Raw genomic sequence first — 16814 nt, 5'->3', positions numbered from 1 at the left:
ATATTGCTGCCAAGTTTGCCAAGATGAATCTAACTGAAAGGGTAGAGAAAACCCAATTCAGATTCTTATTCAAAGGGCACCCGTTACTGCGTTTCTCAGGAATGATTATACACCACATGCTCCTCAGGAAGTCCAGCTCAAATTCTATGGAGATGAAGTTCCTTGTGAATGGAGAAGAGCTGTGCTTCGGGATGAGGGAGTTTGCATTGGTTACAGGTCTCAATTTTGGGAGATTCCCTAATGAGCAAACAATTTTCAACCAGGTTGAAGAATCTCCAACTTTGGTTCTTAAATATTTTAAACGTATTCCACTTATTAGAATAGCAGACCTTCATTCAAAATTCCTGTCCTGCTCTGATAGGGAAGATGCATGGAAATTGGGGCTGGTATACCTTGTTTCCCATTATCTCTTTGCCCTTGACCCGAGGAGGATAATAAATATGAAACTCTTCAGCATGGTCGATGACATCGACACCTTCCTCAATTTTCCATGGGGTAAGGTGGCCTTTAGAGCAACCATGAAGGGTTTGACCAGAGACCTTGATCGCTACAGGACGCTGTATCTGCAGAAGAAGGATGCCGCCTCGGGGAAGAAGAAGAACAAAGACAAAGAAAAAGATGTAGATATTTCTTATACCGTATATGGGTTCGCACTAGCCTTACAAGTGTGGACTTATGAGGTGATCCAAACTTTTGTCCCCAATCTTGCAATTAAAACGACGCTTCAAACTGAAGATCCTGTCTGCCCAAGAATAATACAGTACAAATCAAAGAGGAAGAGCACTGCCTCTGATCTTCAAACTGCCCTGCAAGGCACGATTGTTAAGCAAATGGAATTGTCTGAAGAAGAGAAGATCTTATATGCTGGGGATGACTTTGAAGATATGGGAGGTAATGTTTATGATGTCTTTTTTGATCTTGACTGCAGAAAGAGGAAATTTGGAGATATTGACGATGGAGTTCCTCATAAAAAAACTGTCATGAGGAAGAAAAGGCAAATTACTCCAGCCAAAGCCAAACCTTCCACAAGAAGAAGAACCCGCAACCCTACCCCCAGCACCAGCACCAGCAGCTCTTATTCAGTCGAGAGCGCCACGAGTAGAAAAGACGAAGAAGAAGAAGAAGACGAAGACGAAGAATCCTCTCCCCCAACTCCAACAGCAACAACTCCCCACGATAGATGTAGATTGGATCAACTTTCGAAGGAGCTAAATGAATTCAAAACTGTAATGAGAAAGGAACTGACTCTCTTCAAAACTGAAATGAGAAATGAAATAAGGCTCATCAAAACCGAAATGAGAGATGACATAATTCTCATTAAAAGGATGTTAAAGCAACTACAGCAAGGGGAGAATGATGTGGTGAACACTGAGGACAATGATGTGGTGATTTTGGAGAAAGACAATGCTGTGCTTGTGGAGGAGAATGAAGTTGAGGTATGTATTTCTTGTATTTCCTTGAATTTGGATAATTGGTGCATTTCTTGCATTTCGACTAATTGCACAGGCTTTTCTGTTTATTGTAGGATGGACAAGAGGAAGACAATGATGTGCTGATTTTGGAGAAAGACAATGTTGGGCTTGTGGAGGATAATGAAGTTGAGGTATGTATTTCTTGCATTTCCTTGCATTTGTATAATTGGTGCATTTCTTGCATTTCGACTTATTGAAGGCTTTTCTGTTTATTGTAGGATGGACAGGAGGAAGACAATGTTGGGCTTGTGGAGAAAAAAATTGTTGAGGAGGACAATGAAAACGAAGAGAAGACAGTTGAAGATGGTGTTAAAAATACTGAGGTATGCATTTCTTGCATTTGGTGCAATTCGCGCACTTTTCCTAATTCTTGCATTTGGACTAATTGAAGGGCTTTTCTGTTTATTGTAGGATGGACAGGAAAAAGACATTGTTGGTCTCTTGGAGAAAACCACTGTTGGGGAGGGGGAGGACAATGGCAATGAAGAGCAGACAGTTGAAGATGGTGAAAAAAATTTCGAGGTATGCATTTCTTGCATTTGGTGCAATTCGCGCACTTTTCCTAATTCTTTCATTTGGACTAATTGAAGGGCTTTTCTGTTTATTGTAGGATGGACAGGAAAAAGACATTGTTGGTCTCTTGGAGAAGAACACTGTTGGGGAGGGGGAGGACAATGAAAATGAAGAGCAGACAGTTGAAGATGTGGAAGAAAATTTCGAGGTATGCATTTCATGCATTTGGTGCAATTCGCGCACTTTTCATATTTCTTGCATTTGGACTAATTGAAGCGTTTTTCATGTTTTTGTAGGATGGGCCGTTGTTGGAGATGGAGAATGTTGGGAATTTGGAGGAGAAGACAGTTGAAGATGGGCAAAAAAATTTCGAGGTATGCATTTCATGCATTTGGTGCAATTCGCGCACTTTACCTATTTCTTGCCTTTGGACTAATTGAATGGCTTTTCTGGTTTTTGTAGGATGGGCTTTTGTTGGAAATGGAGAAGATAGTTGAAGATGGGGAACACAATACTGAGGTATGCATTTCATGCATTTGGTGCAATTCGCGCACTTTGCCTATTTCTTGCCTTTGGACTAATTGAATGGCTTTTCTGGTTTTTGTAGGATGGGCTTTTGTTGGAAATGGAGAAGACAGTTGAAGATGGGGAACACAATACTGAGGTATGCATTTCATGCATTTGGTGCAATTCGCGCACTTTACCTATTTCTTGCCTTTGGACTAATTGAATGGCTTTTCAGGTTTTTGTAGGATGGGCTTTTGTTGGAAATGGAGAAGACAGTTGAAGATGGGGAACACAATACTGAGGTATGCATTTCATGCATTTGGTGCAATTCGCGCACTTTACCTATTTCTTGCCTTTGGACTAATTGAATGGCTTTTCTGGTTTTTGTAGGATGGGCTTTTGTTGGAAATTGAGAAGACAGTTGAAGTTGGTTGTCACAATACTGAGGTATGCATTTCATGCATTTGGTGCAATTCGCGCACTTTACCTATTTCTTGCCTTTGGACTAATTGAATGGCTTTTCTGGTTTTTGTAGGATGGGCTTTTGTTGGAAATTGAGAAGACAGTTGAAGTTGGTTGTCACAATACTGAGGTATGCATTTCATGCATTTGGTGCAATTCGCGCACTTTACCTATTTCTTGCCTTTGGACTAATTGAAGGGCTTTTCTGGTTTTTGTAGGAAATGGAGAATGTTGGGAATTTGGAGGAGAAGGTGGAGGAGCAGGTGGAGGAGCAGGTGGAGAAGCAGGTGGAGAAGCAGGTGGAAGACAATGAAGATGATGTTGAAGAGAAGGTTGAAGAGAAGGTTGAAGAGAAGGTGGAAGAGGAGGTGGAAGAGGATTTCGTTGTGAAGAGGGGTAGGAAGGGGGCGCAGAGGGGTAGGAGGGTGGTGCAGAGGGTGGAGGATAATGAAGATGAGGTATGCAATTCTTGCATTTGGACTAATTGAAGACTTTTGTTGCCTAATTCAATGATTTCTTTGTAGGTGGACGATGATTTCGTTGTGAAGAGGGGTAGGAAGGGGGTGCAGAGGGGTAGGAAGGGGGTGCAGAGGGGTAGGAAGGGGGTGCAGAGGGGTAAGAGGGTGGTGCAGAAGAAGGTGGACGATCATTTCGTTGTGCAGAAGAAGGTAGAGAAGAAGGAGGACAAGCGGATAGATGAGGATGTGGTGGTACTGGAAGATGCATCCCACATCCTATTTAAGAGAAAGAGGACGGCGTCGAAAGCTGTACTTAGTCCCTATGTCGTCCCTCGGCCAAGAAAGAAGACGATTGTTGTGGATCCTATGTCGACTTGTAATGAGCAACTGAGGAAAGAGTTCAGGAAAGAATTTGCGAAAGGGGCTACATTTAAAGACGTTCAACTCCCTGATGGTGCTGGAGACCTTAAGTTCTTCACTACAATTCTGAGGTTAAATAAGTGGCTAACTGATGTGGAGATGAATGCAGCAATTTGTCTGCTAAGAGCAAGAGCAGTCGCCTACCCTAAGTCGTACCCGGAGGATTTCACCATCTTAGATTGCCAGTTTGGCCCTTTGGTTACTTCATACTATGACGAATTTGTTGCTGACTCGGTTGATCCAGAAAAACCAGAAGGCCATACTTTCTCTGACGTCTTTTACCACTACCACTAGGGTAGAGAAGATAAACATATGCCCGGTTGGAGCAGTGTTGATGTTATTTACTTCCCCCTCAACCTCAACAACCTACACTGGGTACTGTGTGTTATTCGATTGCAAGAATGGAGAATTGATGTTTATGATTGCGATCAGACAATTTTCAATGATGAAGAATTAGGAAAATACTTGAAAGCCATTTGTGAGATGTTGCCGCCCTTCCTTCATAAAGCAATGTCTGAAGTTGAAATGGCCAGGTATCCTAACATGATAAATGAAACTTTTAGATTTCATAGAATCCCACACCCTGAAGTACCAAAAGCAGAATGGAGTGGGGACTGTGGCGTTTTTGTATTAATGTATTTAGAGTACCTGACTGCTAAACTTGGTCTAAAAAATTGCATATCAAAGAATATGCAAGTATATAGAGAAAAGTGGGCAGTCAGGTTGTACCACCAGATTTTAGAGCCATGAAGTTGTAAACACTGAATTATTGTTGTATATTGTTTTGTAAACACTGAATTATTGTTGTATATTGTTTTGTAAACACTGAATTATTGTTGTATATTGTTTTGTAAACACTGAATTCACGTGTTTATATATTTAACGTGGTTGTAATAGGTATCATAAAATTCACGTGTATTGTAATATAAGTCACGTGAATTATATAAACACATGTATTACGTGTATTGTGTTCTGGAATATACCAATATAATTCACGTGGTTGTAATATAATTCACGTGACTTATATAAACACGTGTATTACGTGTATTATGTTCTGGAATATCCCAATATAATTCACGTGGTTGTAATATAATTCACGTGGTTGTAATATAATTCACGTGTATTGTATTACGCGTGATTCATAACTCACGTGTATTACAATATGACTCACGCGTATTGTAATATTACAATACACGTGAATTACATTACAATACACGTGAATTACATTACAATACACGTGAATTAGCATTGTGCAATATATATGCGTGAGTCACTCACTGTATTGCCAACCTGTATGGAAATATCTGTATACAAATTTCAATCACCATACAATATTCGAAAACCAACAACAATCAATCACCATACAATATTCGAAAACCAACAACAATAATCAGTATACAATATTCAAAATTGCACAGACAATATTCATGTTTGTGGCTGAGATGATGGCGGCTGAGATGATGATGCTCTTGCAGCTCTTGCAGTAGAGGGTGCAGGCATTACTGATTTGCATGTTGCCCTGTTGTGACCCTGACCACCACATGAGCTACATCTTCTCGGCACCTTACGAATTTCACCTTGGGATGACCTACGCTTTGTTTGAGGACGCCCTTTCTTAACCTTAACAGGTGGTTTAAGGCACACTCGTTGCTTGATATGTTCTGGAATATCCCAATACTCTTCATGACAAACTGGATATATTGTTTCCGTGTAAGCATTGACCCACATTTCACTTGAGTAATACCTGAAACATAACAATTGAACATGTGAGAAATAAAGTTAGTTAGATAAATTCAATAGCAAATAATCTAAAGTAAACCTTGAGCAGAACTCATAGGCATCCAATCTATGGGTACGTGAAGCAGCCAGGGCATGAGTGCAAGGAAGACCAGATACATCAAATACCCTACAACTACAACTCATTCCTCTCAAGTCAACTTTATAATCAGATTCACCGTCATGGACATAAAACTCGAAACGGTTAAGTGGATGAACGTTATATAATCTGGCCTTCTCAGCTTGATCACGTAAGAACTTTTCATAATAAAAAGATAAACGTTCATTGTGATTGGAAGCTTTTTCTCTTCGACTGTTAAACCAATCTTGTAATGTGAATCTTAAATAATCAGCTAAGATTGATATGGGATACTTTCTAGCTTCCCTACTTTGACTATTGAAGCTCTCAGCGTAATTACTTGTCATTTGATTGTATCGTTTACCCGGAAAAAATGCACGACTCCATCTCTCAAACCCAATATCTGCCAAATACATAGCAATACGAGGGTCCTTAGCATTGATCTTGTCAAAATGCTGATTAAACTTCAAGATTGTGTATGCTTGAGAAGCCAAACCAAACTCGGCGTGGCAGTGATCGGTTTTGAATTTGGCCATAATATTCATCTTGATATGATATGTGCACGCACCGTGGTCAGCTTCTGGAAAAACAGCACACAAGGCATTGGCGATGCTTGGGTGTCTATCAGATACAAACACGAGATCATCAACCAATCCAATTGCATCTCTAAGTTTTTGCATGAAATAAGTCCAGGAGTTGTTATTTTCAGAATCAACAACGCCGAATGCAACAGGATAGAGTTGTTCATTCGCATCTAATGCTATCGCCACCAATAGCTGACCTCCAACCTTGTGCTTAAGAAAACTGGCATCGACGCACAATACTGGACGACAACAGTTTTTGAAACCCCTAATTGAGCAGCCTAAGGACATGAACATATACCTGAAATGACCGTGCTCATCCGTCTGGATGTCTGTTATGGTACCCGGATTGTTCTTCTCCAACATGTACAGGTATGATGGCAATTTACCGTAAGAATCTTCTACAGTTCCTCGCACCGCCATTAGGGCCTTTTCTCTAGACCGCCAAGCCTTATTATAAGACAACTTTATTCCATAAGTAGTCTGTATGTCTTCCATTATTTTCTTGGGCATGTGGTCATGGTGATGGTCCATGTACTTGCTCTTCATGCATTCCCCAAACACCCATGCTGGTGCTGGCCTTTGATTCTCTTGCCTCGTCACAATTGAACAGGTATGATCTTTTACGAATTTACGAATCTCAAACATTTCCGAGGAATTTACTCTGACAGAACGCAGTCTCCACTTGCAATTCTTATCCAAACATTTCACAACCCAAAGTTCTTTTTTTGACTTCAACACTTTGAATTCAAAATGATTAGTCATGGCATATTTATATAACCTCAGCTGAAGTTCTTTTTTATTCTCAAACAAAGAACCGACTTCCAATCCGATTCCGGTACTTACTGCCTCATGTAAAGGATTTTCACTACTTGGTATGCTACTAGCAACCCATTCACTGCAGCTTGGTTGAGTACGAACAACAACATTGTTTTGTTGTGTACTAGGAACCCAAGAACCGCTTGGATTTGGATTGGTACTAGGAACCCAATCAGAACTACTAGGTTGGGTAATAGGAACCCAATCATCATCAGCATCATCCCCCACATTCAGACGCAAATGTTCATCTTCAATGTCATTTTCAAAGAAAACCTCACGCTGCATCGGGAAGACGTCGGGGTCATCAATTTCTGGAACAGCTACACTTTCTTGAGTTGGTAGTGACTTCTCTACTAAGGATACACACAATGGAGTGCGGTTGTGGACTGAAACTGCTTCATGTAAAAAGAACTCCACATCCACATCTTTTTTTATATCAGTTATATAAGAAAATTTGGCAATCATGCCAGGAGCATTATACTTGGCTTGAAGCAATAAATCATATCTAGATTTGTCAACATCGGTAGCAGAATAAATTTGATCAACTAATTGGGCATAAGTAGAATTTTGGGGAACAATCATACCGCTGTTTGACTTTGCAGAAAAATGAGTAAGATCGTCCGTAGTTTTCCACTCTCCATCAAAGTAAAGAAGTACAGGTACTTGAGCTGCAATTGAAAACAGTTCAACAACATCACAAGAATTCAAAAAAGTAGTTATTCTAAGTTGGATTTTAAAAGCCTCCAAATTTAGTATAATTATTGTGTTAACCATAGGATGATGATAGGTAAATTGAGAATTTAGTCAAGGGTACAACACATACAAGTAAATAGACACCAACTAAATAACATCTTCAAATAAGTATTCAAATTGAACAAACTTTGTTTCTTACAAGACTCTAATGAAATCAAGTCTATCAGTACTAACAAATAATAACATATAACAATTGTTAAGTGTAAATGAACTAACTGAAAGAGAAATATGATTGAGTAAAGACTGTTTATACCAAAACCATATATATACCCAGCTTTATACTCTATCAAGTTCAAAATTTATCATCATTGTTAATAAATAAGCCAAGGTTCAATATATAAGAAACAAGCCATAGAAGTACAGGTTAGGGTTTGATGATAAACAATTTCAGATATTATTCTTCCTTTCAATTCAATTCATTTCTTCTATCTGAATCTTTCATCTCTCTTACTCTCTTAGTAATGATAACTAAGAGTGTTTACGTAATCAAATCATTTCAATCATCCACAAATTACCCTTACTTTATTTGAATAGCATTTTAAATATTACATAAACATACCCATTTTGAGAACGAAGAGTAGTGGGTAAGCTGCTGCTGCTCGTGGTCGGGTTGTTCAGGGTATCGTGGTGTCGTCGTAGTCGTCCGCTGCTGCTGCTCGTGGTCGAGTTCTTCAGGGGAGGGTCGAGTCGGAGTGGCGAAAGCGAGAGAAGAGAGAAGGGGAAATTAAGGATTCGTGGTTTTGTTATAAATTAGGGCACAAAAATAATATATACGATGAAAGACGTGAATTGTTATTCACGTGTTTCATCTAAAACACGTGAATAAACTCACGCGTTTTATTGTGAAATGCATTCACGTGTTTCATCTAAAACACGTGAATAAACTCACGCGTTTTAATGTGAAATGCATTCACGCGTTTCATCTAAAACGCGTGAGTTTATTCACGCGTTTTAGATGAAACACGTGAATAGCAACATTGTTCCTTGTTCCTTGTTGTTTGAGTTATGTGGTGAATATGCGTGAATAACAACATTGTTCCTTGTTGTTTGAGTTATGTGGCGAATAACAACATTGTTCCTTGTTGTTTGATTATACACAATACACGTGAGTTATGAGGATAAGTTATGATATTGTTAACATAAGTAATAAAGCATAAATAGAAGAATATTCAGTAATATAAACCACCATAAATCATAAATATCCAAATTAAGTATTGTTATAAAACATAAATATCATAAATATCAAAAATAAGCCATAAATAGAAGAAGAACAGTAAGTCTAAACAACTCCAAATTAAGTAAGCAAATGCTGCAAATCACAAGCAGCAACAGATTGAAGCAACTTTGTATGAGGAACAACATGTTCATCCAATATGCTTGACAAAGCAGCCGCTGTCTCAAAAAGCCAATTGTCGGGGAGAACATCAAAATCCTTTTCTTCAATTGATCGATACCTGCTGTCTATCTCGAAGTATACTATTATAGTTTTCGCATCCCTTGGCTCAGCAAATGGATAATCTGGATTATCCGATTCTTTAATAGTACCACCTCCAGCAACTATTAACTCAATGAGATCCTGTTTGTAAAGTGTGTTGAAATTCCCTACAAATATAAAAATGTAACCGTCGAACAGTTTCGAACGCTGAAAAACCAACAAAGAAGATAATTTCAGTTATCATGCAAAAAAAGAAAAAGTACAGATAGGAGGAATAATACCAAACTCACATTATTCAACAACAGAAGTCTGCCTTTTCTAGGACCACCTTGGGCTCCATGATTATCATGTTTAACCTCATAAGGTTCCTCATCAACACAGTTTTCTGTTTCCAATGATGATTTTATCCCTAAACAAATGTGTATGAAAATAATTTTTAATCTAATTTAACAGACATATGTATGAAAATAATCTTGTTAACAGAGACTCACAATCAATAGTAAGGACCCATTTCCCGTTCAGAATTGCCTTCAATACTTTTTGAGTTCGGCCGCATGCACCATTGGGATCAGTGTAAGCAATAACATGAGTTACATCTTCTCTCCACTTCGGAGACACCCTTGCACCAAAAGTGCGAGCAAATTCAACTATCAACAACTGTATAAAACAATAATATAATGGTTATTACATACAAAACTAGTTAATATGGACATAGTAGAGAGAATAGAACATACATTATTTTCAGGTGATAATTGATTGGGACATAAGGTCATAACAGTGTTTGTTGCCTGCATATTATAAAAAAAAAAGAGTTGAACGAACTGAGAAAACAATTTTATTAAAATCCATTTTAATACATACCATTTTGTTGAACGAACTGAGAAAACCACACGGCAGCTCCTGATCTAAATACTACAATATCCATCATTATAAACAGCAGAATATACATCAATAGCTAACCATACAATATTCATGTAATTGAAAATCAACAATCAATCAGTATATATAGGAAAACCAAACCTTAAACCCTAAATACAACAATATCCATGAATATGAATGGCAGAATATACATCGAAACCTAACCCTAAACATAAATACTATAATATCTATCAATATAAATGGCAAAATATACATCAAAACCTAACCATAAACCTAAATACATCAATATCCATTATAAACAGCATAATATACATCAAAACCAAACCCTAAACCTAAATACATCCATATAAATGGCAGAATATACATCGAAACCTAACCCTAAACCCAAATACTTCGATATACATAGGAAACGGCATAATATACATCAAAACCAAACCTTTACCCCTAAATACACCAATATCCATGAATATAAACGGTAAATATACATCAAAACCTAACCCTAAACCTAAATACTTCGATATACATAGGAAACGGCATAATATACATCAAAACCAATCCTTTAACCCTAAATACATCCATATCCATGAATATAAACGGTAAATATACATCAAAACCTAAGTCTAAACCCTAAGCCCTAAACTGACCTGATGATGTTGAAGAACGATGATGTTGGAAGGATCTCGAAGATGTTGAGGAACGATGATGTTGAGGAACAATGATGTTGAGGAACGCTGATGTTGAGGAACGATGATCTTGATGGATGTGGGAATGGAAAGTCGGCCGCAGTCGGAGTGGGAGGGAGAATCGGGGAGGTTTTGTTTAAAATTAGGGCGTGAAAATTATATATAAGACTAAAGACGCGATTTACCATGGACGCGATTTAATCTAAATCGCGTGAGTTCATCACCGCGATTTAGATTAAATCGCGTGCATGGTAAATCGCGTACATTTAAAAACGCGAATTACGAATCACGCGTTTCATCTAAATCGCGGTGATGAACACACGCGATTTAGATGAATCGCGTGATTGGTAATTCGCGTCTTTGAGCGTAAGAAATGGCGCCGAAGGGGTATTTCCGACATTTCGCGGGGCAAAAGGGCCCTTTTTGCCAACTTTAGTAGGCGGGGGCCCTTTTTGGAATTTCCCCTGTTATGGGGGCCATTTCATCAAATTTCCCCTTTAGTTTAGCTCTCTCGCCCGATTTTTCTCTCCCTCCTGGTAATACAAATTTAAAGTTGAAAATTTGAGTTTTTCTTATCAATTTGTTGTTCGTTTTCTCTTCGTTTGCCTTTAATGAAATGATCAATGTTGCATTCGTGTGAAGTTTATCGTTTTGGTTGGAAATATTCTCATGTTATTGCTATGGCTATTCTCCAGTTTGTTCGAACTTTGAATTTCAACTTAAAACTCACCATGCACTGTTATTGATTAGTAATAAACATAAAAGTCCAAAAGGTAGCTTCGGATCTTAGTTGGAATTTGTTTTACTGCATGTCATTGTTGTTGATAATTTGCTTTTGAGTTGTGTGTGATTGCTTGTTGAGACAGCATTGGAGATGTGTACTATAAGAACCAAATCATCCAAATTTTATACTTGAATGTGTACTTTTGGTGCTAAAACATGGTTTATTCTAAAAAATTATTACAGAAGATTCATCACTGACTGAACAAGATGACTATGTAAGTACTAATGTTGTCTAGTTTATGTCTCAGCATGATCTGTACATAGTTGCTTCCTACTCCTAGATTGGAAGGATTACGCAATGAACCTAGAACTCAAATCCGCAGAAATCATACTGTTTTATATATAACTTTTGTCAATTTCATTTTTTTTTGCTGATATACTTTTCAAACTTGCTGAAAAAGAATCAGATAGTATCAGTGATGAGTCTTAGTTGGAATTTGGTTTATCTGCATTTATGCCGATTCCATTGTTGTTAATAATAACTTGCTATATAGTTGAGTTCTTTTAGTTGATTTTTTAGAATTCTCCAAATGCTTTAAAGGCTTCATTAATTGTTGTTTGCAGGTGTATTTCCATATAACTACTGAGGATTACACAATGAGACGGGGACACAAAGCCTCTAAATTGAAGGTACGAAAAAGCCCGATAGACAGACCCTGTTGATTTATATAACTAATTGTTAATGATATAGATCCTTTTCAATTAAACTTGCAGGAAACAACGAATGATTACATTAGCAAGTTGCCAACTGATATTCTAAACATGATCACTCGTAAGCTGGACCTGAAAGATGCAGTGAAGACGAGCATTTTATCGAAAAGATGGAAATATATTTGGATTAACCATCCCGACCTCATATTTAATCAACATAATGTGCTTGGACAGAACTTTAACAAGCTTATGGAAGATTCAGTAAGTGCAGAGAGTAAATTTGTGAAATACGTGGACCAAACTATGCAGCAGAGGTTCAAAGGTGACGGCAAGATTAATTCTTTGTGCGTTTCTCTTGTGTTGGGGAAGTTCTTTTCTCAATCTATAGATAGGTGGATCAGTTGTGCCCTTAGAAAAGGTGTTGAGACCATTGATCTTAATTTGTTGAAAGTAAGCTTCAGTTATCTTTCAATTTCATCATTCCCAAACCCCTACGACTTTCCGTGGCTTCTAACCATCTCCGAAGATAAAGGGACACTAAAACATCTGCGAGTGGCAGGTTGCAGTCTCCAATTAGTTCCAACTTCATGTTCCATGAAATTTGATTCACTCATTTCCCTTAAGCTTCTAAATGTTAATATAAACGATCTTCAACTTAAGGAGGTTCTAGAATGTTGCCCTTTACTTGAAAATTTAAGTCTGCGTGACTGTTCTAAACTCACTCATCTCAGAAATGGTGATTTTTCGAACAACACAAGGTTGAAGGTTTTGTCCTTGAAGCACTGCTCAAAACTTGAGGAGATTAATCTATGTGTCGACAATCTCATGCATCTGATCTTGAAGTATTGCTTTAATGTTAGGGACTTTGATCTACGTGCCCACAATCTCATTTCCATTGAGCTTGCAAGTGTAGTTATAAGCAATCTTCAACTGACCAAGTTGCTAGAAAGTTGTCCGTTGCTTCGAGAATTAAGTTTGCATTACTGTTGTAAACTCACTCATCTGAGAATTGGCTATTCGAACAACACTCCTCATCTGGAGGTTTTGTCCTTGAAATACTGCTTAAAACTTACGGAGATTGATCTCTGTGCGGACAATCTCATTTCCTTAAAGCTTAAACATGTAAATATAGGAAATCACGAGCTTGCGAAGTTTCTAGAAAGTTGCCCTGTACTTAAACACCTAACTCTGCATAACTGTCATAAACTCACTGATCTGAGAATTGGTAATTCTTCAAACAACACAAGTCTGATGTTTATCTCTTTGAGGCAATGTAACAAACTTGAGCATATCCATCTTTGTGCTGACAATGTTGATAGACTTGAATACACTGGAATGTTAAGATCGTGGTCATTTATGAAGACCCCGAGACTGGCTAATGCTCTTATACGTTACACTACTTATGATGGAAGAAGATCAACAAGGGATGCCAACAATTTAGATTATGATATCTCTAGTTTGGCTCTTGACTTCCCTATGCTGAAGAATCTAATTCTATCGTCGGAAATTGCTTTACATGTAAATCTTCCTTTCCCTCCAAGTTTATTTATTTAATCTTCTTGCAACTAACCAAGATGTTGTTGTTGTTATTGTTTCTTGCTGCCCAGTATGCCAAGAACCCTAAACCAGTGACTGCATTCCTTAATATGAGGCGATTAGTTTTGTCTGTTATCCCATTCCACAGTGAAGACAAACTGATATGGGTTAGATATATCTTGAAGGCTTTCCCCTTGTTGCAAACATTGGAGTTAAATGTAAGACAGATTAATCATTCCTCCTTCTAGTTGTTGATGATTATTAGATTAGATTATTAATTTATTCTTAATGTTGCAGTTGGACAGACCGTTCTTCCTGAGGCATCCGATAGAAAACGAGACGGAGATAGAGGAGATGGTCCTGGAGAAATGTCCTAATGGATCCATAACCGAGGTAAAGGTGAATGGATATGTGGGAAACCAAAACGAAGTTGATTTGGTAAAGTATTTGTTAGAGAATCTAACAGGGCTTAGAGAATTGACCATTAGTCCATACAAGAAGGTGTACAAAAGCTTTTATAGTTGTGTGGACAATCATGGACTAAGCATTTTGGAATTTGATAAGTTTGAAACCCAGATTCAGTGGCTTCTTACAGTAGTTCCTCCATCTGTTCGTCTATACCTTGAAAAAAGACGCCAGGATTTAGTATGATTGATTTATGTTGCTTTTTTTAATCTTAATTTTAATTTTATCAGAAATCATCACTATCTCAAGATTCTTTGTTTTAGAGTTTATATAAGAGACAATTTTTTTCAAATATGTCTGGAGATTGATATTTGGTGCACCTATCAATTAAGATCAAAACCCCGAGTTTGGTTAATGCTCTTACATTACATGTGAATCCAAAGATTTCGGGATGATGGTGAATACAATTTTATGGTGGGAATTATCTTTCAAAGTAAGACTTCCAACCAATATCTTCATATTGAAAAAATTGTTTTTTTTAACCAACTAACCTAGTTATTGTTTCTTGTTGGATCAGCATTTCATGTTCAGATGATTGGTTTTATATGTTTTAGCGAGCATGAATGATGAAGAATCGGCATTGATCAGATATGCCAGATATAGAGATTCAAGATTCGTGCATTGATCAGATATAGAGATTCAAGATTTCGTGTTTTTTTGGGAAGGCAGTGGAAAGAGTACTACTCTTAGATCGAATTCTATGGTTATAATGCATGCAATAAAGATTTACAAATATTCTTTTATTTTCATGTTGTCTCCTTTTGGTTCAAACTTTGAATGCCTTGTGATTTTTGTTTATTACAATGACTGAGGATTTGATTTTTTTGGTCTTATTTTAAATATATATTTATTAATTATAAATTCTATATATTTAATTAATATATTATCTATATAATTATTATATTTATCTTACAAAGCATTCATATTAGTTTATTTGGTTTAATATATTATTTAATATCGAGTTCATTGGATAAGAGAGACAGTTTTATTTTAATTTATATATATTTGTAACTTATTATATAGTTCATTTATTTATAAATAATAAAAAAAAGATCAATCTCAAATTTTAGTTAAGAGTTTTTATTACCTAATCTTTCAATCTATTCTTTAAATATTTTAAGTTAAATAATTTATTTATAAAATTTTGAAAATAATAATAAGGAAAGTGAATAAATTAAAATAATAAAATATATATTTTTAAATACATCTAAATATATATTATATTTGATAATATATACCTATTAAATATAAATTATTAATTATATTTATGTTATAATTAATTATTTTCTTAGATAAGAATAAATTTTAGATAATAGTTTTTAAATCATAAATATATATATATATATATATATATATATATATCATTTTTATGATATTTTTTAATTTTTTAATATATTAAACAATTTATTGACCTAACATATTAAATTAATGAAGGAAAGAAATTAATTAAATTTTAAATCTTTAAATAAATTTGTTTTATTTTAAAGACTCTCTAATAAAATAATTATTTTAGATAAATGTTCTATTTATAAATCTAAAATAATTAAACACAAATTAAATAAATATTTTGAATAAATGTTGAATTTATTAAAATTAAACATAATTAAAATAAATGCCACGAACAAATTTTGAATCAAAAATATATAATATTTTGAGAGAATATTATATACTTAATCTTAAAATAATCAAAAATTAGTTCATAAATAAATTAAATAATTATTTGGGGACAATGTATTCAATAATCTCAAATTAATTAAATTTAAGACTTAGTTAAATTAAATAATTATATTAGACAAATATTATAATCATTTGAATTTTAAAATAATTTAAAATAACCCTAAAATACAAAAAATAAAAAAATAAAAAATAAAATAGACAAACTATAAATTTTATACATATTAATTAATTTGGTGTATTTTTACGTGCATATGAAAAGGAGAAAGTCAAAGCCGGTCAAAGTGGTATGGACCAAATCAAACAGCTTTAGGCGTGCGACCAATAGGACAAACAGAGCATTAACGATAAACACAGAACGCACCTAAGGCATATACGGAACGCAGTCCGCGCGTCCAAACGTCCATGCCAAAGGACCTGCCGGCTTACCCTCGGGATAGGGCAGTTCACTTGTTAAAAATATTAAGGTATTTACTAAAATCTATTGTAATTTTAAATATAAAATGGTGTAGTTTAGTGGTTCAATATACAAACTTAAATTTATATGATTATGGGTTCAAATCTCACCCAAAAATATTTTTTTTTATCAATTTTTTAAACTTGACCTAGGTTAACAAAATATATATCGACTTTTTTTCTTCTAGTGGGGGCTGGGGCAGCCCAAACTTCAGGACCGACTCTGCCAAAGGACAAAACGACATCATTCCGCCTGGTTAGTCTTCTTCAACGATAAGCTTAAGCCAAAATATTTAAATTTTTTAGAATTTCAAACTTCGGCTATAGCCAGCAAAAATGGAAATTTTGAAAAGTAAAATGATCACAGTAGTCGTGTGATCGTGTTTCCCCTACGATTCTAGTCGAATCATAA

The 16814-nt window shown here is 36.0% G+C and overlaps 1 protein-coding gene across 1 annotated transcript; it reads left to right on the top strand.

Annotated features, from left to right (window-relative positions):
• Window positions 1-3778: 3778 nt before the first annotated feature.
• Window positions 3779-14458, top strand: LOC124910566. The gene is made up of 5 exons (XM_047451269.1): window positions 3779-4105; window positions 12185-12250; window positions 12335-13789; window positions 13879-14025; window positions 14105-14458. The coding sequence occupies exons 1-5, from the start codon at window positions 3779-3781 to the stop codon at window positions 14456-14458; spliced, it is 2349 nt and encodes a 782-aa protein (XP_047307225.1).
• Window positions 14459-16814: the final 2356 nt, after the last annotated feature.

Source organism: Impatiens glandulifera, chromosome 1 (genome assembly GCF_907164915.1).
Source record: "Impatiens glandulifera chromosome 1, dImpGla2.1, whole genome shotgun sequence".
NCBI classification, from domain to species: domain Eukaryota; kingdom Viridiplantae; phylum Streptophyta; class Magnoliopsida; order Ericales; family Balsaminaceae; genus Impatiens; species Impatiens glandulifera.
Note: the sequence above shows the minus strand (reverse complement) of the source record. Positions and strands in the feature narration are given on the sequence as shown.